At 40.6% G+C, this 27,975-nt stretch overlaps 1 protein-coding gene across 3 annotated transcripts in view; it reads left to right on the forward strand.

The window, feature by feature from the left end:
- Window positions 1–27,975, forward strand: part of ADA2 (adenosine deaminase 2) — a 54,477-nt gene that overhangs the window by 1,898 nt on the left and 24,604 nt on the right. The window contains exons 1-2 of one of the 3 annotated variants that reach the window (XM_087873091.1): window positions 15,656–15,722; window positions 27,201–27,518. In XM_087873091.1, coding sequence (XP_087729217.1) covers window positions 27,209–27,518 — 310 coding nt within the window. In that variant the 5' untranslated portion in view covers window positions 15,656–15,722; window positions 27,201–27,208. Of the gene's footprint in view, window positions 1–15,655; window positions 15,723–24,080; window positions 27,519–27,975 lie in introns of those variants that run through there. The other 2 variants (XM_060694454.2, XM_087873092.1) reach the window with 2 other exon arrangements.

A 27,975-nucleotide genomic window follows, 5' to 3' on the forward strand; every position in this document is an offset into this window, starting at 1 on the left:
GTATATATACACACTGTCCGTTACAATATAGGGAAAAAACTACTGCCTAAGAAAAATAGGGTCAGGAAAGAACCTGAAAGGAAGAAAGAAGAAAACATGGTTTAGGCCCGGGGTATCTGCAGCCTTCCTCCCACCGTCTGGTGCGCTCACAAAGAGCAGGCCTCAGGGTGCCGTCAGCCAGACAGTGTCGGCTGGCGGCCCCCAGGGGGAGAGCGTTCTCTGTGGGAGCACCGACCCCCTGGAATGGGCTGCCCACCGGCCTCAGGATAGCTCCGGACCTCCTCTCCTTCTGCCGCGAATTGAAGATGTGGCTTTTCCACCAAATGGGCTGAATCCGTAGGGGTGACTTCAAACAATTTTAAATAATTTTTAATTGATTTTAATTTAATTTTTAATTGATTTTAATCTGTTTATGTAATTCTTTGTTTTGTTTTGTAAGCCGCCCTGAGTCCTATGGGAGAAGGGCGGCATATAAATTACATAAATAAAATAAATAAATAAAAACGGGATGGAGGCAAAGAAGAAATTCAAAGATCTCCCTTCTCTCTTACTAATTTTAATTTTATTTCTTTCTTTATGTCTGCCTTTATTATTTTTACAAATACATCAAGGTGGCGAACATATACAACATGCCTTCCTCCTCCCATTTTAATATATGTATAAATGCAGTCCTTGACTTATGATCATAATGGAGTTTGTCCATCATGGTTTTAAGTTGTGATGATCATAAAATTACAAATATGTGAGAACTCAAGTCACAGGAAAGTAGAGTTAATCTTGCTTACTGGAGCAGTAGATATAGCAAAGGATATGAATTTAACAGGTTGCTGGACTTGGGGGTCTTACCAGCCTCTTTAACATTTTAAATCAGTAATTTGTATATAAAAGTCAACTGATCCAAAAGTTGAAATTAATTCTAGGATTTATTTACTTGAACCCCACAGCCTGCTGTAATGGTAATCTCTATGATTACCATAGAAAGGTACTGTAGTTCCATCCTAAAGTAGCTCAGGAGATACTTCCTGTTTTTGTCATCCTTTTAACTTCCTAGATAAGAGATCTTCTTTAGGAAGTTTGCTTCTCATGCATTTAGAATTCAGACTTTAGTCACTTCCCCCATCTCCCTTCCTTTGCCAGACAAGGGATATAATTCCTTGGCAGAGTCTCCCTATCTTTCACATCCATCCAATATTTTAGCTTCTTCCCCAGCTCCATTAGCTATGCATTCTCTATGTTACCCCACATGGGTTTAAAGTAGATGGAAAGGTTCAAAATTGCCCACACTTTCTAGAGAGTTACACTCACAATTAAAGACCAAGACTCTTTTATCTTTCATTAAAACAAATAGCCCATTTTTCCTCTGCAGCAGAGTGCACATAACTGTTTATACGGATGGCTCGTTTTCTGGTATAAGGATAAAGTTAAACCTTAAGACAAATGCATTAGCAAGGAACCACGGAAGTGCAATTTCATAACTGCTTTGTACTGCAAGCAGTTCTAAAGTTGCAAGTGTATTATCTCGGGGGAAAATAGAATATTAAACATAAGAGCTTCTGTCATTGAGGTGTTGTGTTAAGTAGCAAATATCAGATAGGAAATGTGTCCCACTGTATCTACCACAAATTGATCTCCAGAGTGAAAAATAGTTCATGTAAGCAGTGGTAACACTATAAATTAAGGGCGAGAAGCTTAGTGGGATTTGGGACTGATTGTGTTTGTCTGATTCATGGTGAAAAGGGATTTAACTCTAGTTCCATAGGGAAGAGTAGTGACTAATCTGTTTAATCATCTACAGGTTCTTCCTGGAATCAACTTCCTTGTAGAGATGGGACTACAGAACATGATGGCCTTGTTCCCCAACCAAAAAATTTATACTAGTATTGATGTTGCTAGTTTGTGATTGGGGTTTATGAAAAACTCTTTGCCAAAATTTAAGAATGCATTTGCCTTTCTAATATTCCCATAAAACACTAGACTATCATTCGACTTAAATAAATAAATAGTTGCATAGGATTGAAGCTTTAAGTAGTTGGGCTGGGTGTGTCCTGTTTGGCTTCTGCTTTCTATTTCTGCTTCTATTTAGATAGTGCGATAATGGGAGGGGGATATAAATTTAATACATACATACCGTGTTTCCCTGAAAATACGACCTACCCCAAAAATAAGCCCCAACCTGTTTTTACATGACTAATATAAGCCCAACCCCAAAAACAAGCCCTAGTGAAGGGGGTTGGGCATGGCCAGCATAGGCGGTGAGCTTGTGCGGGCCAACAGTGTCTGGCTGCAGTCCACGCAGCACAGGTGAGTTGAGTATCTGTGCAAGCAGCAGGTGGAAGCAGAGGGGGGAAGGCAGGTGATCCGGATGCACTGAATGGGTTGTGGGAAAGCCAAGTGGCGGTGGGCTGGAGGGGCGACCAGACACGGGAGGCCCAAGAGAAAATAAGACCTGGTTTATTTTTGGGGAAACACAGTACATTTTTCTGTAGAGATTGCATCCCCCAACCTTAAATCCCCAACCTTACTGTTAGGCATCATGGGAACTACCATGTTTCCCCGAAAATAAGACCCTGTCTTATATTTTTTTGAACCCTGAAATAAGCGCTTGGCCTTATTGCCATGCCCTCAAAAGCCCGATTGGGCTTATTATCAGGGGATGTCTTATTTTGGGGGAAACAGGATATGTGCCATCTCATCTATAGTATCAGACTGGGGAAGGTAAATGAAATTCTGATATCTGATAATTATAAAGCAATGATGTTGATCTCACATAGATCATCCCTCCTTTGGAGTTGATGACAGCAGATGTTTTGAATCTGAAGGGAGAAATTTTATACAAAAATCCATGCTCTTTGGTATTAGCCTTTCAATACATGAAGGTATGGTTTCTGTTATAGTTACCAGATGGAATAAGGCATAAGGATGTAAGTTGAAGTGTCTAAACAATTACCCTTGTAATTTAAAAGAATAATAGCTACTAAATTATGGCCCATGTACTTCTTTCTGCTTTGTAGACTGACCCTTTGAAGATGATACTGACTTCTTACATGAAAAAGCAATATGTCATTATCCCTCCTCTGAAAAAAAACAAATTTTGCCTAAAGGGAGACAATGGGGTGACACGGGATGGAACCTATAAAACATCAGAAGGAACTAATTTCCAAGCCTTTCATTCACTCTTTTTTGGTGTTTACAGTTAATAAAACGTTAGTTCTGCTTACACCTTTACAATTTTCTTCCATATTTTCCCTTGGTACATCCACCCATGTATTCAACCAATTATATATGCATCTTCTTTCATTCAAAATTTGAAAGTGGGAAAGGGTGTTCAGCCCCCCCCACACACATTTCTTTCAGAATTGAATTTTCTCTCGGTGTCATTCTATCCATTTTCGGTATTTTCTCTGGCTCCTTCTGTCTCTATTTTTGACTTCTTTCCTTCTTGTGGTTCTCTATGCCCTGCGATGCCCTACCATCCACTTATTTCTAAAGACAATTTCTCCAAGTTGTTGATATTATTTCTTAGAATAACTGATTACAAGCTGGTTTAGGAGAAGCAGCAAGGAAAGCTAAAACAATGGACAGTAGTAAAAACAATAAAGAGTATTTGGGGCAGAGTGAATATTCTTTAGATTCTACTTAGGCTCACTAAATATACACATTTGTAGGGTTTTTTTTAAAAAAAAGAGCCAGTTTGGTGTAGAAGTTAGAAGCACGAGGCTATGTAGCAGGAGACCTTTATTGTAAAGTCTCTCCGAGAGATTTTGGGCCAGTCGCTTTCTCTTAGTCTTACAAAAAAGGCTGTGGCAAAGCCCATCTGAAAACTGAAAATGTTACCCAGAAAACTGTAGGGACTTTGCCTAAGCAACTGCCAGGAGGCAGGATGTACTTGAAGGCACACACACAAGAAAAAGGATATTTGAAACCTCTAGCTATAATAATGTGTTTGTATAAAATTATTTTCCACTCTTCTGGGAATATTGTATGAAAACTAGTACAGAATACTATCAATTTAAAACTCAATTGTGTATTTTACTATATACAGAAAGAACATCTGTACAGTAGAAATTGTTGAGTTAAAATTAAAGCATGGGATGAAATTTACGCTCTCTGTGAAGTAAATGTCTACGTAAATTAGGAGCAGAGAATTCCACAATTTAATGCAGTTTGTTATCTCCACGGCCAGTTCTGAAACAGAACAAACTTCACTGCCAGATATAAAATACAGCTGGATGCCTTCTCTCTTTCATCTTGTATGGTAGGCAGAAAGCCTGCTATCTCAAGTTGAGGAACCAATTTTACTTATAAAAAAAATTTGAGACCTCCTGTCTAAACTCTCAGAAAAGAGGTCTTGGAGAAAAAGCCCAAGCTGATTTGAGGCAAGAACCAAGTTCCATCGTAAGTACAACCGGAACAGGAGACTATTTTCCATTTCTATGTGTTGTATTCTAAATGTGAGCTATAAATTGAAAGACATCATCATCTGTGGCAGATGTTTGATGCTGCCTGAGGATGCAGAAAGACTATGGCCTTTACGGCATGCATTAAGCATTCTGTTGCACCTTCTTCTGAGCCTGAAACATCTGGACTGAATTTGACCTAGACCCGTGATGGCAAATCTATGGCGCATGTGCCACAGCTGGCATGCAGAGCCCTCTCTGCGGGCAAGTTAGCTCCATCGCGCATTCGCGGCATGCCTCCCGCCGGCCAGCTGTTTTTTGGAATATACCAGGGGGGGTGGCGCATGCAGGAGACATTTTTGGGCCCAGGAGGCTGCAGGGAGGCCCTCTAGGCCCAAAACAAGGTGTGGGGGTGCAGTGCACCACCCCCACACCCCATTTTTGGGCCTGGGAGGCCTGCTAGGCCAAAAATGGAGCATGGGGGGGTGCAGCACATCCCCACCACGGCCTATGTTTGGGCCCAGGAGTCTGCAGGGAGGCCTGCTAGGCCCAAAACGTTGGGCGGGGGAGTTGCACACGCATGGGGGGAGCGCACGGGCAGGTGGGCGCATTGCATTATGGGTGCCGGTGCACGCTGTCACACATGCGCAAACGCGCTTCCGGCACACAAGAAAAAGATTAGCTATCACTGACCTAGACAGTACAGCTGTATCTTTTTCATTGGTAGGGAGGGTTCTTCGTTTTTTTCACTCACAGATGGTCTTTCCTTTCATGAATAATAAAGAATCGGATGCATAAATCTCTCACCATCCTCATCCAGCCTTTAAATTCTTCATTCTTCTCATCATGAGTCGCAAAGCTCTTTGTCAGGGCCACATAAAATGTCATGCCAAACAAATTTGTATGTCATGGCTGGAACCAATGCTTCAGAAAATGTACACATACCTAAAGGTATGACCACTTCTGATTTGATTCCTAAAAGATGCTGTGGGACAGTGTGGAGGCACAAGCTAGAACCTGTCTGAAGTTCTTTAAAGCAGCCACCTCTTTTCCTAAGAACATAAGAAAAGCAGCTTCGCAATCTTAGGAAAAGTAGTAGACAGGTTCTATCTTGGTGCCTCCGTGTGCTCTGAATTGTTTTGAAATCAAATCTGAAATAGTGACTATGTGCAAACACACACAAGTCCACATTACATTTCTCAGAAGCTATGATAGGTCTGTTAGGACTAAGAGAGTACGAAGTCCAGTTAGTTAAGACAGTATCTAAAAATGAAGCTTTCCCTCCCTACTGAAAAACCAAATTCCATATTTACTCTTATTTATTTTATAATCCAACTATGGTATTTGTTTCGTAGGCTAACCATGATAATCTCAGGAGTTTTCTCTTAAAACCAAAGCAGGGGTGAAATCCAGCAGGTTCTGACAAGTTCTGGAGAACCGGTAGCGGAAATTTTGAGTAGTTCGGAAAGCCGGCAAATACCACCTCTGGCTGGCCCCAGAGTGGGGTGGGAATGGAGATTTTGCAATATCTTTCCTCCAGGAGTGGGGATTGAATGGGGATTTTGCAGTATCTTTCCCCTGGAGTGGGGTGGGAATGGAGATTTTGCAGTATCATTCCCCTGCCATGCCCACCAAGCCATGCCCACAGAACCGGTAGTAAAAAAAATTGGATTTCACCACTGGACATAAGTCACTACATTGCCAACTTGGACTCAGTCTGTTTCACCATGTTCTACCTATACTATGGATACTATTGTATATAGGTTTTGCATGAAGACCATGAGATACTCTAGGACAGGGGTGTCAAACTGGCGGCCTGCAGGTCGGATGCTTCACATGCAGGCCATGCCCATCCCGGCTCTGCAAAGGCACAAAAAGTCATGATAACGTCACGTGATGCGACCACGTTTGACACTCATGTTCTAGGATTCCCATTTTTCTAACCACATTTCATACTGTGATGGGATCAGTACGATCAAATGCCTTTCTATAATCAATAAAGCACATTCTGACTTTTTGATATTTTTGGGTTTTCTCAGCTATCCAGCATGGATCAGCAATAATGTCCTTATCCTTTTCTAAAGCCAATTTGAACATCTGGTATTTTTTTTTCCATGTAGGGTTCTAATCTATGTTGGATGAATCTAAGTATTATCTTACTAGCTTTTGAAATTAATAACGTATGATAGTTTGTACACTGTGTGAAGTCTCTTTTTGGCATTGCAATGTAGATTTTACCTCCTTTAAACTGTTGGCCACTCTACTCTTTCTACGACTTACTTACTTACGGGCTTCCTCACCCAGGCATTCATTCACATACAAAATACTACACAACCAGAAGAAGCAGCCACAACAATGCCACTCACAAATACAACAAACCATTCTCATTACCCTTAATTACCAAGCTCAGATAAACATGACTGAGCTTGCCTGCTGCATAAAAAATAAAAAGGGGATTCAAATGAACATCTCTCATGCTGAGTCTATGAAAAGGATAGACCCATTCATGGCTATTTAAGCCCCAGTCCCAAAGGTCTACCTCCCTTGTCAAATAGGTGGAAAATATGCGTGGAATGATTACAATTCACACTCTTAAAAAGGCATTTTCTGCTGTTTAATTGAATTAATCAGGGATACTAGATATAGACTGAAGAAATCCAGATAGTCATTAGATGGCAGCAAAGAGAGACAGAAGAGTGATCTTTTTTCTCCTATCTAATAGTCATCTGGATTTCTTCAATCCATATACAGTTCAGGTAGTCCTCAATTTATGATCACAATTGGGTCCGGAACTTCTTTTGCTATGCAAAGTAGTCATTAAAAGTGAGATGCACCAAATTTTATAATCTTTTTGCCACAGTTGTTAAACAAATCATACGGTCATTAAATAAATCAAGTTTTCCTCATCGATTTTGCTTGTCAGGAGCCAAATTGGGAAAGTTGCAAATGGCAACGCTACAACCATTGTAAACAGATGCTGGTTGCCAAGTGCCCAAGTTATGATCAAATCCTTTAAAATGACCGTAGGAATGCTGCATCAGTCATAAAGTGAGGACCGGTTATCAATGACTTTTTTTCAGCACCATCGAAATTTTGAATGGTTGTTAAGCCGAGGGCAACCTGTACCAAGCAGTCTGTTCAAACACCTAAGGCTTGCATATCTTAATCCACTCAGGAACAATCGAATAAATTGGATGTCGTGATCTTGGAGATGAAGCGTGACTGATAATATAGTTCTGGTTGTGTATCCCTCCCTATCAGGTTGTCTTAATTAAAATTCAATTTCTTTTATAGGTGCTTTGTAGCCCAGTGTTGTCATCCTCGGCAACTTTACAATGGGTAGGCTTCAACTCCCAGAATTCCCCAACCCGTCTACTAGTTGGGAAATTCTAGAAGTTGATGTCCACTATTATAAAGTTGCTAGGATGACCAGTGTCGTTGCAGCCTGCCACAAGCAGATTTGTTTTACCTTTAGAAAAGATCTGAAGGCCTGGCTTGGCTTCCTTCATCTGTGGTCCCCAAAGGAGTTGCTTTCACGACATTTATACCACTGTCTATGTTGTGAAGGTGGTCAACAATGCCCAGGCTGTACCATCATGCCACGTCTATGATCTGAAAGAAAATACGTGCCATTGGGCTTTCTAGCATTTGGCTGGCTTTACTTTATGGCCTTAAAGAGACAAGATGCTGAAAGTTGGCCTTGACAGCTTCAGTCTTGGAATACATTGCTGGCATAGCTGCCAGCGCCGTTATTCCCAAACGGCCTTCTGCATTCCGCCTACATGGGTACAATAATTGCTGACCATAACTAGCTTCTGTAACAGGCTCCTGCTTAGCATATCTTTTATTCTGAAGCCTGGCCCCCAGAAAAGTTGAGGATTTAAGCCTCCCTTTTCTCCGCCTGCTTGTCCATCCCTTATTAATTAACTCTTCTGTCTGCAGGATTTCCCAGCATGCTGGCCTAGCCTCTCCTTTAAGCCAGAGAGACAAAACCAGCTGCTGCCCCAAGGTGGTCTGGTCTCTCTTACAATCTGTGCTGCTTTCTAGCAGTTATTTAGTGCCTCTCTTGGGTTTTGTGCCCACTCGCCCCCCCCACCCCACCCGGCCTTTTTCTCCTTTGTCTCTTTATCTAAAAGGGGGAAGCCACCGAGTGGCCTTCCTCTGTGTGAGGATCTACCGATCCTTGTTGGTCCATCTCGAGATTCACGATGGGGGCAGGGAGAAGAGAGGAGCTAATCAATTCAGAAAATCATTTGGGTGGCAACTTCACACGTGACAGGCTATTTTCTTCTGCTCCACTGATATCCAACGGGCTGAGCAAAGCTCTGTGTAACCACAACTGGATCTTTCATCAGCTGGGCTTAGGGAATAACCACTAACTGGAGGGAGGAAGAGCTTTGAGAGGGAATTGGCTCCTGCTATTCCCTCTTTCACATCTGATTAACACTTGCCTAACACTAGGGAACACTTTCCCCGAGATTCTTCTGTTGAGATGTATTGAGAATATGTGAGCCTTGCAGGGCAAACCAGATAAAAAACACAATCAGATGAACTAATTCTACTTAATTATCAACTACGTTTTTAGAATCCTGCAAGCCTGAAAGTACAAGTCTCGCTGTGTCATTTATACTCTGAGAAGTCCCCTCTGAACTTCTTTCTCTGTCTATTATCTAGTTTTGGCTATGCTTTCTTTGACTATTCCCTAGGCCAGGGGTGTCAAATTTGCAGCCCATGGGCCAGATGCATCACGCACTGGCCACGCCCACCCCCATTTTAGGAAAGGGGAGGAAGTTGCGATACGTCACCCCAGGAGTTTGACACCCCTGCCCTAGGCAGTATTTCTTTACCCCAACTTTCCAGTTTTGGTCACCACAATATAAATAAGCCGTTGGGACTCTGGAAAAGGTACAGAGATGAGCTGCAAATGTGATTAGGGGGCTAGAGGTTAAAACACATGAAGAACGGTTGCAGAAATTGGATGTGCCTAGTCTAGTGAAAAGGACCAGGGGTGATATTATAGCAGTGTTCCAATATTTGAGGGGCTGCCAAAGAAGAGGTGGTCAACCTATTTTCCAAAGCACCTGAAAGAAGGCAAGACAAGAAGCAAGGATGGAAACACTATCAATGATAGATTCAACTTAGAACTAAGGAGAAATGTCCTGACAATGAAAAAAATTAACCAGTAAAACAGCTTGCCTACAGAAGTTGTGGATGCTCCATCACTGGGAAATTTTTAAGAAAAGATTGGACAGCCTTTTGTCTGACATGGTATAGGGTCTCCTTCTTGAGCAGGGGGTTGGACTACAAGACCTCTGAGGTTCCTTCCAACTCTGTTATTCAAGAGCTTTCTCACATACCATTACATGCCCCACCCACTATTCAGCTGCAAACTGATCTGACCAGTTTCTTTGATGTCACTTAAGGTCCTTTCCATATGCCATTACAGGTGACTCTAGTGGCAAGTCTTGCCACAGGTCTGTATAATACACTAAGGTCGGCCATTGCAACTGGCCATTTCTTGGCTGAGCAGGAACATTGGCATCAATTTTCCCTGGTCTAAAGAACAATCCTCAGTCTTCCTATTGGGGTAACACCTCTATTTCTTTATTTCTATGATTTTTGTCCTGCCTTTATTACTTATAAGTAACTCAAGACAGCAAACATACATAATAATTTTTCCTCCTCATCTTTTTCTCCACAATGAACAACCCTGTGAAGTGGGTTGGGCTGAGGGAGAGTGACACTCTGGGTAGGCCAAAGTTACCCAGACAGCTTTCATGTCTAAAATGAGTTTAGAACTCACAGTTTCCTGCTTTCTGGGCCAGCACCTCAATTGCCATGCCAAACTCTAGAAAACAATTAGAGACAGCTGATTACATATAACCCAACTAAAAGTAATTTCATTATTCTGATGTTGCCCACAGGCCTTTAGATCCAACCCACAAGAAAATCTGTCCCCATACTAAATTAGAAATGGTATCTTTTTGATAAGGTTACTAGATTGGGGGAGGGGGGAGGCTTCGTAATGATTTCCAATTCCAAATGGCAATTCTAAGCACAAAACCAGCTCACATTAATGTGAATTTAGAATTTTTTTTCCCTGGGCCTAAATACTACATCAAGGATAAATTTTAGGGCTCTTCTCTTATACCTCCACCACTACCCCCACCTCTGCCCATCACCATAATCCCTGCAGGCCAATTTGCCTGAATGGTAGGGCACATGATTTGAAGGATGGGAGAGGATGACAGCTTGGAAAGGATTTCTTCTTACAAATTCCCCAGGGGCAGGAAAGAAATGCCCATTCAGCCTCTTTTGAGGTGACTTCCTCAGTGTGGACTCACAGGCAGAATATTCTCAAATAATTATCTGGTATCATCTTGTATCTGTTATAAACCAAACAAAGGGAAGACCGAAAAATGCTGGATTTCTCTCTCTTTTTTCCCCCTAGGTAAAGGGTTAAAAAGAGTAAAGACTGTAATATTGAGCCTACTTATTTGAGAATAAGCTTCACAAAAGTCCAGGATAACAGCTATTATTTATCAGTAATGGGCCAAATAAGAATAAATAAAATTTTAACCAAGTCCAATAGGAAAATCAACGTGGCTGCATGGTCTTTAACAACAAATCTTTGATGTAAAACTCTGGATGATCACTAAATGGCAGCACACATACAAAAACTCCCTAACTCTTTGCCACCATCTGGTGATTGTTCTCAGTTTGCAGTCCAGTTTTAATAAGCCCTAGTTAGTAACAATGCAGCTTTGTTTCTTCTTAGAAATAGATCAGTCATTTCATTCTGTGAAACCAAGTCATCTTGTGTTTATTTGGGTTTGGCATCCATGAACAACTAGCAGTCAGAAGATATGATAAAAGCTTCTTAATTTCACAACGCATGGACAGATTCGACCATCATTTTAACTGGGAAACTGAGCATCTTAGATCATGCCAAGTCCAAAAAAATACCAAAGAATTCCTAGAAGCCTGGCACTCAGACAGATCAGCCAACAACAGGCACATAAAGATAAATGATATCCAGATACCACTCAAAAGAGACACTCAAAAAACCAAAAAGGAAACAAAAAGACTAAAATGTCTTCCCACTAGCAATCAGCACCCATATGAGCAGAGATTAATAGTAAGATAAAACTAGACCAACAATCAAGAACTAAACAATGGTTGGTAGTTCCAGTCAAGGAACTACCAATGTAAACAAACTAACAGCAAACAACCTAATCAACCTAATCCCATCAACCTGACAAGGCAAGCCACTAGTATATAAAACAAGAACAAACACTACTCCTTTGTAGCACTGATGATGTTACCTACTTTGGTAATGAAACATCTGCAAGAAAACCACAAGCTGAGAGAGCACCAAAGACCCCACAGTTACCTCGGTTTGGAAGTGACTTTGAAAATTTAATTCCTGTTAAAGCAACTAAAAGCAATTGAATGTTTCACTGCTTGCAGCTCATGGGAACAAGCTGTCTTGTCACATTTGGAGAGGCTGGTGCATCACATTAATTGCTCCCTTTGGAGACCAGAAACCCATATCAATGCAAGGTCATCATTTGGCTGACTGACAGGGAAGTGTCAAGTTTATGTGGGCTAATCCCTTTTAGCCTTCTGCAGATGAGACGATGAATGTGCCATTTCAAAGATGTTGCCGAGTGCAAAAGCCATTTGCTTCCATGAAACTCCTGTTCAGAATTACTTGAACGATCCGCCCCACACATAAAAATAAAAATGCACTCTGAAAACGGGCCACAGGAAGAAAAGGCAGGCCTGTGCTATGCGCTTCCACAATTAGCTTTATTTTTTCAAACTTTCTTGGGAATTGTTAGGCATGCATGCCTATACACAGATAGTTCTTGACTTACAACCACAATTGAGCCCAAAATTTATGTTGCTAAGTGAGGCATTTGTTAAGCAAGTTTTGCACCATTTTACGACCTTGCTTGCCACAGTTGTTAAGTGAATCATTGCAGTTGTTAAGTTATAATGATATTGTTTCCTGATTGCATATTTGTAACTTATGACTATCATTAAGTGTTGTTCCTTATGATTCTTGATGAACGTATCTTTTATTTTATATACATGAGAGCATATGCACCAAGACAAATTCCTTGTGTGTCCAATCACACTTGGCCAATTAAAAAAAATTCTATTCTATTCTATTAATAACATGGTTGTTGAGTGAATCTTGCTTCCCCATTGACTTTACATATTAGAAGATCATAAAAGGTCACCTGACTCTGGACACTGCAACCATCATAAATATGAGTCAGTTGTCAAGCATCTGAATTTTGATCACATGACCATGGGGATGCTGCAACAGTCATAAGTGTGAACAATGGTTGTAAGTCACTTTTTTTCAGCGCCTTTGTAACTTTGAACAGTTACTAAATGAACTGTTGTAAATCAAGAACTACCTGTGTATTCTCAGTTCTACCTAAAGTATAATTCCTGTTATTTTATCCCATTCATATAGAAACTAGTAAATGTTCGTAGTGTAAAATGCTGTTATATCCAGAGAACATGGATTTTTAGGTTGAACTTAACTCTCATTCTGTTCTATTAGCTTCTCTCAGAGATTATTTTCATGAAGAGAAGTCTATTTACTGTAGGATTCCTGAACACATTGGGATCAAGGATAATTAATCTGCTGATCAGACTTCCGGACTTTTCGTCGGGCCCTTAAAACTTACTTTTTTCAGTTAGCCGGCTGGCCTGATTCTATGTTGGTTTTAAAGTTTGATACTGATTTTAATTGAAATGTTTTAAATTATGGGCCAAATTTCATTTAATTATTTTTAAAATTATTTTAACTTTTGTGTACAAATGTTTTTATTTTGGCTGTTCACCGCACTGTATTATGATGAAAAGAAAATTCCACTGATCACATGTGCACAAATCTGGAAGCATAAATATGGAGGGGAGGAGCATGTCATTTATTTATTTAAAACATTTATATAGCCACACATCTTATCACAAACTGAGTAACTCCCAATAAAAAAAATTAAGATAAAAATAACATTAAAAGTCATAAAACTAAACACATAAAAACAAACAAACCTGGCACCGAAACAAGCTTTATGGCATTATTTGTGTAATTATATCATGGCTCTGTGATGCAATTGTATTTTTGTCTCCATAGAGTCTCTGTTTGGGGAAAACTATATTAAAACAAAAAAATTATCTGGTGCTTTAATACTTTTATAGTTGCCTTGAATAAAGAGCCCTGGTAGCGCAGCAGACTAAAGCACTGTTATTAACATCAGCTGCCTGCAATTACTACAAGTTCAAATCTCACCAGGCTCAAGGTTGACTCAGCCTTCCATCCTTTCTATGGTAGGTAAAATGAGGAGCCAGATTGTGGGGGCAATAAACTGACTTTGTATAAATATACAAAAGTATGAAGACTATTGCTTAACACATTGTAAGCTGCCCTGAGTCTTCGGAGAAGGGCGGCATATAAATCAAATTTTTTTAAAAAAGTAACTTTACTTAAAACCACTTCCTCTTTTTATAGATGCTTATGAAGAATCCAACTGATTTATTTCAAAAAATTACAATTTATATTGATATTGTTTCCTGGTTGCTTATTTGTTCCCTATGACTATCATTAAGTGTTGTGCCTTATGATTCTTGATGAACATATCTTTTCTTTTATGTACACTGAGAGCATATGCACCAAGACAAATTCCTTGTGTATCCAATCAATAAAAATTCTATTCTATTCTGTTCTGTTCTGTTCTGTTCTAAAAATGTCATAGATTTAGTCTGTTTTTAAAACACACAAGAAATTATTTTATTTTAATTTTAGTAATTATTTTTCCCTATAATTTAATTTGGGAACCTTTCTATAGACAGCCAATTATTGTCTGATTGATGTATTTTTGATGGCTACCAGCACAATTATCCAGCACAATGTATTTTTTGTATCTTTAAAACTAATTCAAAAGCTACTGATCCTAGTTCACACATGGATTTGTTTGTTACAAATATTATATCTGTCTCCAATATATTTTGATGTTCATCTCCATAACAATCTTGTGATGTAGACTGGGAGTTCCAGTGACCAGAGAGAGTATTGTAAACCTGGTTCCCTCCAATAGCAGGCAGGCATTGATCTAACATCTTTGGCTTTGAAGCTAAAAGCATGCGTGTTGCATCATTTTATCTCTGCTGCATTTAACTCTTCAATTGTGGTTTCAAGGTCTATCGATCATATTTAGTGAGATGCTGTAATTTATATAAATTTCATATGTAGGATTTTAATTAAAGTCCTGATGGCCTTTCAGATAAAAAAAATGACAAAGCAAGCCTGGAATTCCCATTCAATAGCTATTTCATTGATTGATTGATTGATTGATTTGTAAAGCATATATAAGATAACAGGCAAAAGTATAAACATAATTTGAATACATGAAAAGTGTAAGAGTGAAAAGGAATATTAGGACAGGGACGGTAGCACGCTGGTGCACTTACGCATGCCCCTTACACACCTCTTAGGAATGGGATGAGGTCAACAGTAGACAGTCTAAGGTTAAAGTTTTGGGGGTTTGGGGAAGAAACCACAGAGTCAGGTAGTGCATTCCAGGCATTGACCGCTCTGTTGCTGAAGTCATATTTTCTGCAATCGAGTTTGGAGCGGTTTACCTTGAGTTTGTATCTATTATTTGCTCGTGTATTGTTGTGGTTGAAGCTAAAGTAGTCATTGACAGGTAGGACATTGTGGCAGATAATTTTATGTACTACGCTTAGATCAGAATTGAAATGTTTCTCCCATTTTTATCCATCTTTGGTTCGGCACTTTTGAATGGAGGTCAAAGGCACAAAATCCCATCGGGGTCCAAAGTGATTTATTGCCTGAGTTTGCAAATCAGGCTTATGTTTGCTAACACAGAGTCGGCTAATTTGAAGCTGAATAAGTAGCCCATGCGATTAGTTCAAGTTTTCATAAGTGAAAACTTATGCCGGATTCAGTCAATAACCCTCTGTTGCTAACAGGTTAATAGTCTGCCAATAGAAAGACCCTGCACTGCCACCGTGAACAGAAACAAATTGCTTACTGCTGGACCAGATTCTCATGGCAGTTCTTGCAGTTAGAAATAAGGAAACTGTAGCAGGAGAAAAAGACTGGCAGGGGAACATCTGGAGAAATGCAGCTGATCTGTAGAGGAGGCGGGGTTGGAAGTGGGAGCAGGTGGAAGTTGTTTACAGTATTTGCTCTGCTGTTAAAGGTGGCCCAACAGACTGAAAAAAACCAGCTGGCTGCAGGAGGAAGGAGATCCAGAGGCTTTCTCAGGCAGTATTTTTCAGGTTTGTAACCATAGTACAACCAGGCAACTGGAGAACACAGTCTTCACTTGGGGAATAATCCTGAAAAAACCCAGGGTGTGTTTGGGGAGGGGAGGGGGCTTTTGCCTCTGGTAGGGCTTACCAAGTATCTGAGGTGTCTTTTGCAAGATCCAGTACATAAATATATTCTTGGGCAACAAGCTTTGTCGGAGGAGGCAAAGATCCAACGCTTAACGTTCACACATGCTTTGTTAATTGTAATCCCGATTAGGATTGGTAGGGTTTTTTGTGGAGTTTTAGTTTTGTTTTTTGGTTTTTTTGGTTTAAGATGTTATGATGAGTCAGCTGTTCAGCCTATTTATAATTTGGGGGGATTGTGAGAGACTAAGATCAATAGGCAGTTAATTTATAACCTTGCGTGATGAATACGGTGTGCCCAGAGGTGGGATTCAAATAATTTAACAATCGGTTTATTATTTATTATTATTTATTAGTTCAATTTATATGCCGTCCTTCTCCGAAGACTCAGGGCGGCTTAAAATGCACTTATAGCAATAGCCTTCATTCTTTTGTATATACTTGCTTAGTAGGGCTTTTGGCCCCCCATAAGCGGTGTTTTTACAAAGTCAGCTTATTGCCCCCACAATCCGGGTCCTCAATTTACCTACCTTGGAAGGATGGAAGGCTGAGTCAACCTTGAGCCTGGTGAGATTTGAACTCACACTAATTGCAGGCAGCTGGCAGCTAAGTGCTACATAACAGCACTTAGTCCGCTGCACCACCAAGGTTTTCTGCCCTAATGATCTCTTCCAATAACCAGTTCACCAAACTGCTCAGAAAGTTAACAACCAGTTCTCCCGAAGTGGTGCGAACAGGCTAAATTCCACCACTGGGTGTGCCCGTATTCTACATGGGGTCAAAATGCACAGGCATGCCCCAGCAGAAATTTTGATAGTTGTTTGCAGGAGGAACATAAATCCCTGCTTATGTAAAGAGGCAGATTGCATCATTGTATGGATAGCAATGATCTTCCAAGCTTGAGATTCTCTAAATCAAATTTTGTTATCTGTCCATTTAAGTAACTTGGTCACAGTGGTGGGTTTCAAATTTTTTTACGACTGGTTCTGTGGGTGTGGCTGGGGACGGGTACTGTAAAATCTCCATTCCCTCCCCACTCCAGGGGAAGGTTACTGCAAAATCCCCATTTCTTTCCAATCAGCTGGGACTCGGGAGACAGAGAATAGATGGGGGCGGGGCCAGTCAGACTTTTTACTACCGGTTCTCCGAACTACTCAAAATGTCCGCTACTGGTTCTCCAGAACTGGTCAGAACTTGCTGAAACCCACCTCTGATGCAAACCCCATGCAGTGAAGACCAAAGTACCATTTTTGTATCTAAACGAGATGATCATAAAGCAATGTGGGTGATATTTTTAAACTTAGGCCACCAATACCTGTCTCCTTTTAATTTTAATTTAAGTGTTTGATTTACATTTGTAAGGGGCCAGTCTATGATCAAAAATTATCTCGGGTAACCATAAGATTTTGGAAGAACCTTGAGTGTACTCACATAATTCACTGAACTACTACAAATAGCCACATATTAGCCTTGCATATTGTGTGAACCCAGCCTGTGTAGTCAATTTGTTGTGCAACATACTAACTTGGAAAGTTGGCTAAGCTGAGCAAGATATGGTTAACCATGGATGCATTGTGTGAATATTGACACTGATTGATACTGGGAAAAACTTGTTTTTTCTTCTTTCTTTTTGTGTCCCCAATCCGATCCTCCATCTCTTATTCCCATGTCTACTTTTAATTTGAAAAATGTTGGTCACATCCTGCTTATCAGACTTCTATAGCCGGTTAACATAGTATATAAAGCAGGATTACTATGTAGATTTGACAAATTTATTCAAAAGGCTGTTAGATTATTCTTCCCAGTACTGTTTCAATTGCAGATATTTGTACTGTGGTTTGTTTTTCTTTTTAGGCAAACAGAACATTCACCTATGCCAGGGGTCTGCAGCCTTAAATACTCAAAAGAGCCATTTGGACCCGTTTCCCACAGAAAAGGAAACACAGGGAGCCACAAAACCTGGATGGGTGTGGCCAACTCGACGTCACTCACTTCCAAAAAGTCACATGACCCTCTAGCCACACCTACCCAGCCAGTCATTAGGGCAGAGGACTGGTTGTTAAAAAACACCAGGGAACACAAAACCCTTTTGACAGATTTCTCTTTCTCTCTCCCTCCTACCCCCCCCCGTGTCTCTCTATCTCTCTTACCCTCTCTGTATCTCTCTGTCTCTGCCCGCCTCTTTTCCATTCCCTGCCATCGCCCTTACCTTCTCAGCCCAGGTGAGGAGTGACTGGGAGGGGAGGGGCAGGGGCAGGGGCAGGGCCAGCCAGTGATGGGATCACCCGACAGGGAGCCACAGCAGAGGGCCCAAAGAACCACATGTGGCTCCAGAGCCGCAGGTTGCTGACACCTGACCTATGCCCAAATTCATGAATGGCAACAGGCAAGAGATTTTAACAACGCTCAAGAATATGTTGTGAAATACAAATAGATTTCCTTGTTCACCATGCATAATCCTACCCAGCAGTATAGTTTAGTGAAAGGCCAAGGGCAGATTGCTATAACCTTTTTAAGAGATTCAGGATGGATTAGTAAACTTTTGTTTATTTACATAGAGGATGTTGGTTTGCTTTAGAACTTACTGTAAAAAGATAGGTCGCCAAGAATGACCTATCTGATATGATTCTAATTAAAATTACCATTTTTTTTTCACTTCCTAAATGGCGCTTTTACATTTTTGGTTTCTGCTTTCGGGGGTTTTGTTTAATTTTTTTTGTAGGGATTCATATTTTCATACTTAGCTCACTACCCTAAACTGGTAATCGGAGGAGCAGATTTAACTCAAAGAGAGTAACTTTAAATTCATGAAATTAGCATGACCAGCTTATGGTTATGACCATGAGACTGATATAGAGGTAAATATAAGATGGGGATAAGAGATTGAATTTGATTTGCCAGACTTGCCCATTCAGTTTCAAAAAGGCAGATTATAGTTTTCTAGAGTCTCATTTATCTGATGGCCTTGTGAAGTTATCTCACTGGGAACTGCATTGAATGACTGCCTAAAGAGTTTGGTTAGCATTTGCCTTTTTTTTCCCTGATCTGCAGTCTAACTTGTCCTGATCTGAAAAATGTTTTCATGTCCTGGTGAAAGCACTGGAGAAATTGCTAAGAAAATAATCAAGGAAAATGATCTGGTGGGTGAAATTAGTTCCCATTTGAAGGCTGGCTTAAACTACAAAGTTAGTTTATAATTGTGTCTTCAGCACTCAAGAAAATCATGGTTTGTTGTAGATTCTTACGAAGCCCCAAGTTTTATCAGGAAAATGGAAAGAATAATCATTCCATTAATACAGGTCTCCAAATTGATGCTATCCAGATATATTGCAACTCCCATAATTCCCAGACAATAGGGGCATTTTGGCTGTGGGCGATTGGAGTTGTATTACTACATATCTTGGAGGCACCTGGTTAGGAAACATTACTCCATTGAAGTGTTTCTCAACTTTGGGAAGTTGAAGATGTGTGGACTTCAGCTTCAAAAATTCCTCAGCCAAATGTGTGGACTTTACCTCTCAGAATTCCCCAGTCAGCCCTGGGAATTCTAGGAGTTGAAGTCCACATATATTTTCAAGTTCCCAAGGTTGAGAAACCATGCTTTAGTGTGCACAGGTAGCCCTTGACGTACAACAGTTCACTAAAGTGACCATTCAAAGTTACAACAGCAGTGAAAAAGAGTGACTTAATGACCATATTTCACAGTTACGACCTTTGCAACTTCCCCATCATCGTGTGATCAAATTTCAGATGCTTGGCAACTGGTTCCTACTTACGACTCTTGCTGTGTTCCAAGGTCATGTGATCACCTTTTGTGACCTTCTGACAAGCAAAGTCAATAGGGGGAGCCAGATTCACTTTAACAATCAGATTAGTAACTTGTCAACTGTAGTGGTAAGGAAGGTCATAAAATGGGGCAAAACTCACTTAACAAATGTCTCACTTAACAACAAACATTGGGCTCAATGGTGGTCGTAAATCAAGGACTACCTGTATACGCTCGGTTTATAGGTTTAGTGAGGTATGTCGGCATGTAATTTGTATCCATATTCTTTTACCCCAAATGCTCACAAATTACTACTGGCAAGAGAAAAAAATTCTCCTGTTTCTCTTTCCACTGAGTATCCATTTCCTTTCATGTGCTACTGGTGGCCAGTGGTGGGCAGGTAAGATATAAGTCCCACAATGCAGAGAGCAGCAGAGAATGGGGATTGCAAAGTGATTGTTGGCTTTGAAATGCAAAGTGGTTGGGTAGAGGGGCTTGGAGGTGGGGGGAAACTGTTCACTCTGCCTTCTCCAAGCCTGGCTGCTTTAGGGTAAACCCCTCATCTGAAAGAGGCTTTTGTGCCCAGTCCCCTGGCCTTCTTGTGTTGCATGCCAGCAGGTAGCAATTGTTAAGATCAACAGAGCAGAGTCAGAGTGGAAGGAGGCAAAAATGACTTCTGTTGTCATACAGAACAAGAATCTTCAGAGGTCTTGTCTATGGCAACTGGGCAGAAACTACAACTGGCTTTCCCAGCTTCAAAAGGGACTTTTCTGCTCATTGTTAGCTCCTTTTTGGAGGAGTTAAGATGCCTGTATCAGCAGAGAAGGAGGAATGCAGAATAAGAAAAGGAAATAGGCTTATCTAGTCCTTTTTGCTATCCTTTCTGCCATGGCTTTGATCTTATCTCTCTGATCTGTTTGGATTCTTAGGTTAAGACTTCTAGTTCCCTCTCTTTGGTACTCATAATTTCTGCATAGGTGAACATATAATTATGACCTCATAATTATTTAGGATAGAATAGAATAGAATAGAATTTTTTATTGGCCAAGTGTGATTGGACACACAAGGAATTTGTCTTGGTGCATATGCTCTCAGTGTACATAAAAGAAAAGATACGTTCATCAAGAATCATAAGGTACAACACTTAATGATAGTCATAGGGTACAAATAAGCAATCAGGAAACTATCGATATAAATCGTAAGGATACAAACAACAAAATTACAGTCATACAGTCGTAAGTGGAAGGAGATGGTGGTGGGAACAAAGAAGATTAATAGAAGTGCAGACTTAGTAACTAGTTTGACAGTGTTGAGGGAATTATTTGTTTAGCAGAGTGATGGCATTCAGGAAAAAAATGCTCTTATGTCTAGTTGTTCTGGTGTGCAGTGCTCTATAGCGTCATTTTGAAGGTAGGAGTTGAAACAGTTAATGTCCAGGATGCAAGGGGTCTGTAAATATTTTCACAGCCCTCTTTTTGATTTGTGCAGTATACAGGCCCTCAATGGAAGGCAGGTTGGTCACAATTGTTTTTTTCTGCAGTTCTAATTATCCTCTGAAGTCTGTCTCTGTCTTGTTGGGTTGCAGAGCAAACCAGACAGTTATAGAGGTGCAGATGACACCATGCAGATGAAGCCAGCCCTTCCCCCTTTAAGAAAACCAAGAAGCACCAGCTGAAAGAAAAACACAGAGCAGCCCTGCTAACAGAGCGGACAATAGAAATACTTAAGTAGAGCCATTAAGATAAAGGGAATCAGGCTAAAAATAATTCACCTGGAACTCCCCTTTTCCTCTTTTCTAGCAGAATTAACCCTCAGGATAGGAAAGACAAAGCCCCAGGAACAGGATTAAACCATTAAATGGACATTACTTCCAACAAAATGGTCACTAAATGTACTGTTGTAAGTCGAGGACTACCTGTACTTCTTTTCTGGAATTTCATTTCCCAGCACTTAAAATAGAACATAGAATCATAGGGCTGGAAGGGATCTCGGAGATCTTCTATTCCAACCCCCTGACCTGGTCAAATGGTTGTCCAGCCTATTCTTAAAAATCTCCAGTGACTGAGCACCCACAGTTCCAAAAGCCAGGCTGTTTCATTGATTAATTGTTCTCACTGTCAGAAAATGTCTCCTCCTGGGTTGGATCTGTTTTTAACAAGCTTCCACCCATTACTTCTTGTCCTGCCCTCTGGTGCTTTGGAAAATAAGTCAGCCCCACTCTTCTCTATGACAGCCCGTCAAAACAGTTATCATGTCCACCCTAATCCTTCTCTTCAATAGGCTAGACATACCTAGCTCCTCAAATGTTCATTATACAATTATACATTATACAATACAGATGTTGAGACCTTGGAAAAAATTCAGAGAAGAGCAACTAAGATAATCAAAGGCCTGGAGACTATAAATATGAAGAACGGATGCAGGATTTGGGTTTGGCTAGTCTAAAGAAAAGAAGAATTAGGGGCAACATGATAGCAGTATTCCAGTATTTGAGGGGCTGCCACAAAGAAGAGGGGGCTCAGATTATTCTACAAAGCTCCAGAGGGCAGGACAAGAAACAGTGGCTGGAAACTAACCAAAGAGAGAAGAAACCTGGAATTAAGGAGAAACTTCCTAACAGTGAGGACAATTAACCAGTGGAATAGTTTGCCTTCAGAAATTGTGGGCGCTCCATCACTGGAGGTTTTTTAGAAGAAACTAGACCGCCACTTATCTGAAATAATAAAGGTTCTCCTGCTTGAGCAGGCGGCTAGACTAGGAGGTCGCTCCAAGGTCACTTCCAGGTCTATTCCTATTCCCATTCCGTTCCGTTCTATTCTATTCTGCCTCCATACCCTTTATCATCTTCTCTAAACAATTTCAAGGAAACACTGAGATTCGGGTTAATGTCAGCATTCCAGAAAAACCTCTGTTCCAATTAAAAACTCTGAGGCAAGCATTTTCTCAAAGTTCCATTTACTGGCACATCTTGGGAAAACCCGAATCTGAGAGTTCCGGGTTTTCCCTCAGTAAATCAAAAAACCCCAAAACCATCCCCTCACTCCTCAGTCGATCACATGCTCCAATCACCATCCGTTCCATCTCGAGACAGCACTCCAACCACTCCTTCTCCAGATGCAGTGCTCGTCCTGACCTTGACCGACGGGAAGAATGCTATTTTGTCTAAATACAAAACTCTCAAATAAATCCCCCCTCCTACTTTCCCACCCATGAGAAGGTGGCAGCTTGGAAGCTTCCGGCCTAATATGGTTTCCCAAGCTGACATCAGCATCATGGTAATTAGAGCTGTACGCAGTATTTCAGGTACGGACTCATTAGTGTGGTTATTTATTTATTTAGCGTATGGCTGGTCACACACAGCATTAAAACACTTCATTTTTACAGGTTAAAAACAATTAAAACAATAAAAAAGCAGTAAGAAAACCTAAAAGGAAAACAGAAATAACATTTCAAAGTTTAATGTTGAGTTTGGAGATCCAGTCAGTAGCTGCCGTTGTTATGCAGAGGAAGTCCCTAGAATCTCCTGGATACCTTCTGTTAGGGCATTCCCTCACTATGTGCTGGATAGTCTGTCGAGGGGCCCCGCAATCACATTGTGCTGAAGGTGTCTTTCCCCATTTATACAGGGAGTCAGCACACACCCCACGAGTTGTTCTAATTCTATTATATGTCACCCATATGTGTCGGGGTAGGCTAAATCCTGGAGGTATACTACTAGGACTGATATGCTCGGAGACATCTTGGGGGGAACAGCTATTCCACGCCTCCATCCACTTTTGTGTGGTGTTCTGATGATCGGCCATCAACTTACGCGCTGTCAAGATTGGTGGATTTCTTGACTTTAATCGGCATCTTAAGAGATCAGGAATGTATCCATGTATGGGTAGAGAGGAATTTAACAGGATCTTACTATACTCCCGAATGAGAGCTTCTTGTCGTCGTAAGTGCCGGGGGAGTATGTGACTAAAAACTGGTAACCAGTAACTAGGTGTAGATTTTATGCACCCAGTAATTAGCTTCATCGTATGGTTAAGTTGAACATCAATAAGTCCTGTATGTGAGCTGTTTATCCATACAGGTGCACAGTATTCCGCTGCAGAGTAGCAAAGCCCGACGGCTGCACATCGGAGAGTTGGGGCTGAAGCTCCCCAAGTTGTTCCGCATAGTTTTGTAGGATGTTATTTCTGCTGTTAACCTTGGCAGCCATATTCTGGATGTGTTTCTTAAAGGACAAGGTCCTGTCTAAGGTGACCACCAGGTATTTTGGTGTTGCCTCGTATGGGAGCAGTTTGTTATTTAGGTATACATTGAGTTCTCTTTTTGCCAATTTGTTGTTGAGTGAAAACATGATGTAACTGTTTTACTTACACTTGGGATTAACCTCCATTGGTGGAAGTATGTGCTCAAAGTTGTAAGGTCGGCTGTAAGTACGCCTTCTGTAGCTTCGATGTCCTTGTTGCTAAATGTTCTTGTGGGAGGCAAAGTTACTCGCGTCTGTGGCAATCCTTAAGTCACACATGCCTCCTGGGTGGTGCTAAATGAGTAACAGACGGACTGGTAGCCAGACATCCGCGAGGATCTCCTGGCTTCACACACAACCCCACGGTCCTTTTAAGGACCTTTTAAGTTCCAAAAAACTAGCAGAAACAGCAGAAATTAGTGTGGTATGAAGTGGTATTATCACGTCTTGATGCTATCCTTCTATGGATGCAGCCTAGGCATACATGGACTTTTTTGGCAGCTGTAGCACATGGCTGGCTCATGCTTAACTGGTGATCTGGTAGGACACCTAGCTCTCTTTCACACACAATTATTAATGTTGAGTCAGGTACTGCTTATTCTGTACTCTATATTGTTTTTTCCGGCCTAAGTACAGGACCTTCCTTTCCTCATCACTGAACTGCATCTTGTTAGATACAGGGCCTAATGCTCAAGTCTTATCAAAATCCTTTTGAATCTTGAGTCTATCTTTAAAAAGTTAGCAGTTCCCCCCTCTGCTTGGTGTCATCTGCAAATTTGTTGAGTTCCCCTTAAAACTATATTTTTTTCTTCTACTAGACTTTTTGTGTCTGAGATGATTGGACAATAATTGTGTAGGCATCACTGCTTCCTGTTGTCTGATGCCTATGATACCTCTTGTAAGAAATGTACAAAGAAAGGAAACAAAAAAAAGGCCACACTTGGAATATTGCATTCAGTTTTGGTCGCCACAATGTAAAAAAGATGTTGAGACTCTAGAAACAGTGCAGAGAAGAGCAACAAAGATGATTAGGGGACTGGAGGCTAAAACATATGAAGAACGGTTGCAGGAACTGGGAGGTCTAGTTTGATGAAGAGAAGGACTAGGGGAGACATGATAGCAGTGTTCCTATATCTCAGGGGTTGCCACAGAGAAGAGGGAGGCAAATTATTCTCCAAAGCACCTGAGGGTAGAACAAGAAGCAATGGGAGGAAACTAATCAAGGAGAGAAGCAATTTAGAACTAAGGAGAAATTTCCTGACAGTTAGAACAATTAATAAGTGGAACAACTTGCCTGCAGAAATTGTGAATGCCCCCCCAACACTGGAAGTTTTTAAGAAGATGTTGGATAACCATTTGTCTGAAGTGATGTAGGGTTTCCTGCCTACACAGGGTGTTGGACTAGAAGACTTCCAAAGTCCCTTCCAACTCTGTTATTCTATTCTGTTCTGTTCTGTTCTGTTCTGTTCTGTTCTGTTCTGTTCTGTTCTATTCTAAATGTGATTGTCCTCTACTCCACTCATCTTATTGTTTCCCCCATTAAGGGCTTGCATTAGCCTTTCCTACTTTCTTAAATATAATAAATCAATAAACATGCATCTGAAGATAGGTAGTCCTTGACTTACAACAGTTCATTTAGCGATCATTTGAAGTTTCAACGGCACTGAAAAAAAGAGATTTATGTCCATTTTACATGCTTACGACCGACACAGCATCCCCATGGTCACATGATTTACATTGGATGCTTGACAACTGCTTCATGTGATGGTTGCAGTGTCCCAGGTTCATGTGATCACCTTCTGACAAGCAAAGGCAATGGGGAAGCCAGATTCACTTAACAACCATGTTACTAACTTAACAATGGCAATGATTTGCTTAACAAATCTGGCAAGAAAAGTCGTAAAATGGGACGTAAAAATTCACTTAACAAATTTCTGACTTAGCGACATAAAGTTTGGGCTCTATTGTTGTTGTAAGTCGAGGACTACCTGTGAGCAGCCTATTCAACACAATCCATTCAAAATGTTATTTTTACTTCCATATCCTTTATAAAACTGAACTGTTAGATGTCCATTGCATCAAGACTCCTTGTGCTGAATTGAGTCCAAGGCCGTAAAGCACTAATGCTAACGTAGTTGAGAGGCAGAGAGGCGATGATCTATAAAAGCATAGGTGATCCAGTTCTGTGTATGTATAAGGTAAAGATAAAGGTTCCCCTCGCACATATATGTGCTAGTCATTTCTGACTCTAGGGGGCAGTGCTCATCTCTTCAAAGCCAAAGAGCCAGCACTGTCCGAAGACGTCTCCGTGGTCATGTGGCTGGCATGACTAAACACCAAAGGCATACGGAATGCTGTTACCTTCCCATCAAAGGTGGTCCCTATTTTCCTACTTGCATTTTTTTATGTGCTTTCAAACTGCTAGGTTGGTAGAAGCTGGGACAAGTAACGGGAGCTCACCCCGTTACGCGGCACTAGGGATTCGAACTGCTAAACTGTTGACCTTTCAGTCAATATGTATACTTCTAAATAAATCATAGTGAATAATACTAATTTTTGCTTAAGTGAGCATGACAATTGTAGTTTTTCTGTAATTCATTACCATTTTCATGGCTTCCTCCTTTATTTAAAGAGTGACGAGGAATTCTATGGTCTGACTGAAACAATAAAGGCATTGCAACTGCTAGTATATCTACTACTTCATTCTATGTTGGAGGATTAGTTTTCATACACAGCCAGACTACCTATATGTTCCTGAGAAGCTCTGGCTTTTGGCTTGTGAAAGAGCTTTTGCCAAGCCCAAGGAAGGAAAAAAATTACCCGTAAGTAAATTGTGAGGGTGTCTCCCAAGTGAGTTTTTAAGGACCTTTTGTTAGGAAGGGGCATTATTGTGGGCTGGAAAATCTCTTGGAGAAATTCTTAAACCCTTAAATTAAGATTTGAATCTCTAAAACTTAAGTCCTTTAGTTTCAAGCAGAGAACATGTTTTTGAAAACAGGTTTCTCTCTGACTTTTCCAGTTGTTTCCTACCATGTTTCCCTGAAAATAAGACCTCCCCCAAAAATAAGACCTCCCCCAAAAATAAGCCCTCCCTGAAAATATTTAACTGCAAGCGCAGCCTGTCCCAGCCATTTCCTCTGGTTAAGGTTAGGGAGACAGAGCTGAAAATCAGGTAAGATGGCAAGAGGAGCCCCGTCTTGTCCACGCGCCCCAAAATAAGACCTCCCCAAAAATAAGGCCAAGTGGAGTTCAAAAAAATGTAAAACAGGGTCTTATTTTCGGGGAAACACAGTATACTTAAGAAAATTTAGATTTATTTTTTTTTTAAATTTGCATTTGTATCCATGTTTTCTAGGTGTAGCAATGAAAGTGCTTGTTCAGAGTTTCGGAGGTTGGCTGATCCTCTTTTTCAGTTGTGTTTCCTTATGTGTAACCCTCCCAACCACTAGACGGGAGAAGCTACTTCAGAAGGAGGACCTCCGCCGTACAGGTGGCAACCTTATCCTAAGTCGGCAGGAAGAAACTTTCAACCGCAAGCTCATGCAACTGAAAGAAACAGAAATAAATAAAGCTATTGAAACTGGGGTATTTCCACCGGCTATGCATTTCTTCAAGGCTAAAGATATCATTGAAAAAAGTGCTGTGTTTGGCATCTTGAAAAAAATGCCCAAAGGTAAATCATTCCTGATTTCCTCAACATCTCCATGAATATCATGCTAAGTAGATAATTTGGTTGGTTAGATTGTTGATCGTGGACTAAAATAAACTCTACAAAGTAAAGGAATGGCGACTGTTATAGAAAATCCGCTTCTTTCCAACTATAAAGCTTTTGCTTAAAAAAAAAGTCTTATCAAAATTAGTCGCAGAGTTTTAGTTTTTGTTTTAGAATTTTAGGTAAAATGATTTTCCAAGCTTGTTTGAGTGTTCCAGTTAAGGTACAAACCACGGACTCAAATGCTGAATGCTTTCTTTCGATATTTACATGATGTTAGTTTATTATGCAAAACAAAAAATAGAGAACTAATCTACTTCTCTGTGCCTAATTATATTCATTAGTGATAACAGCATAGTGATAAGTGACAATATTTGACAGTTACAGATTTCCTTTTTCCCCCCCTTTGTTTTTTGAA

This window comes from Pantherophis guttatus, chromosome 7 (genome assembly GCF_059756535.1).
Source record: "Pantherophis guttatus breed Tessera chromosome 7, ASM5975653v1, whole genome shotgun sequence".
In the NCBI taxonomy this organism is placed as follows: Eukaryota; Metazoa; Chordata; class Lepidosauria; order Squamata; family Colubridae; genus Pantherophis; species Pantherophis guttatus.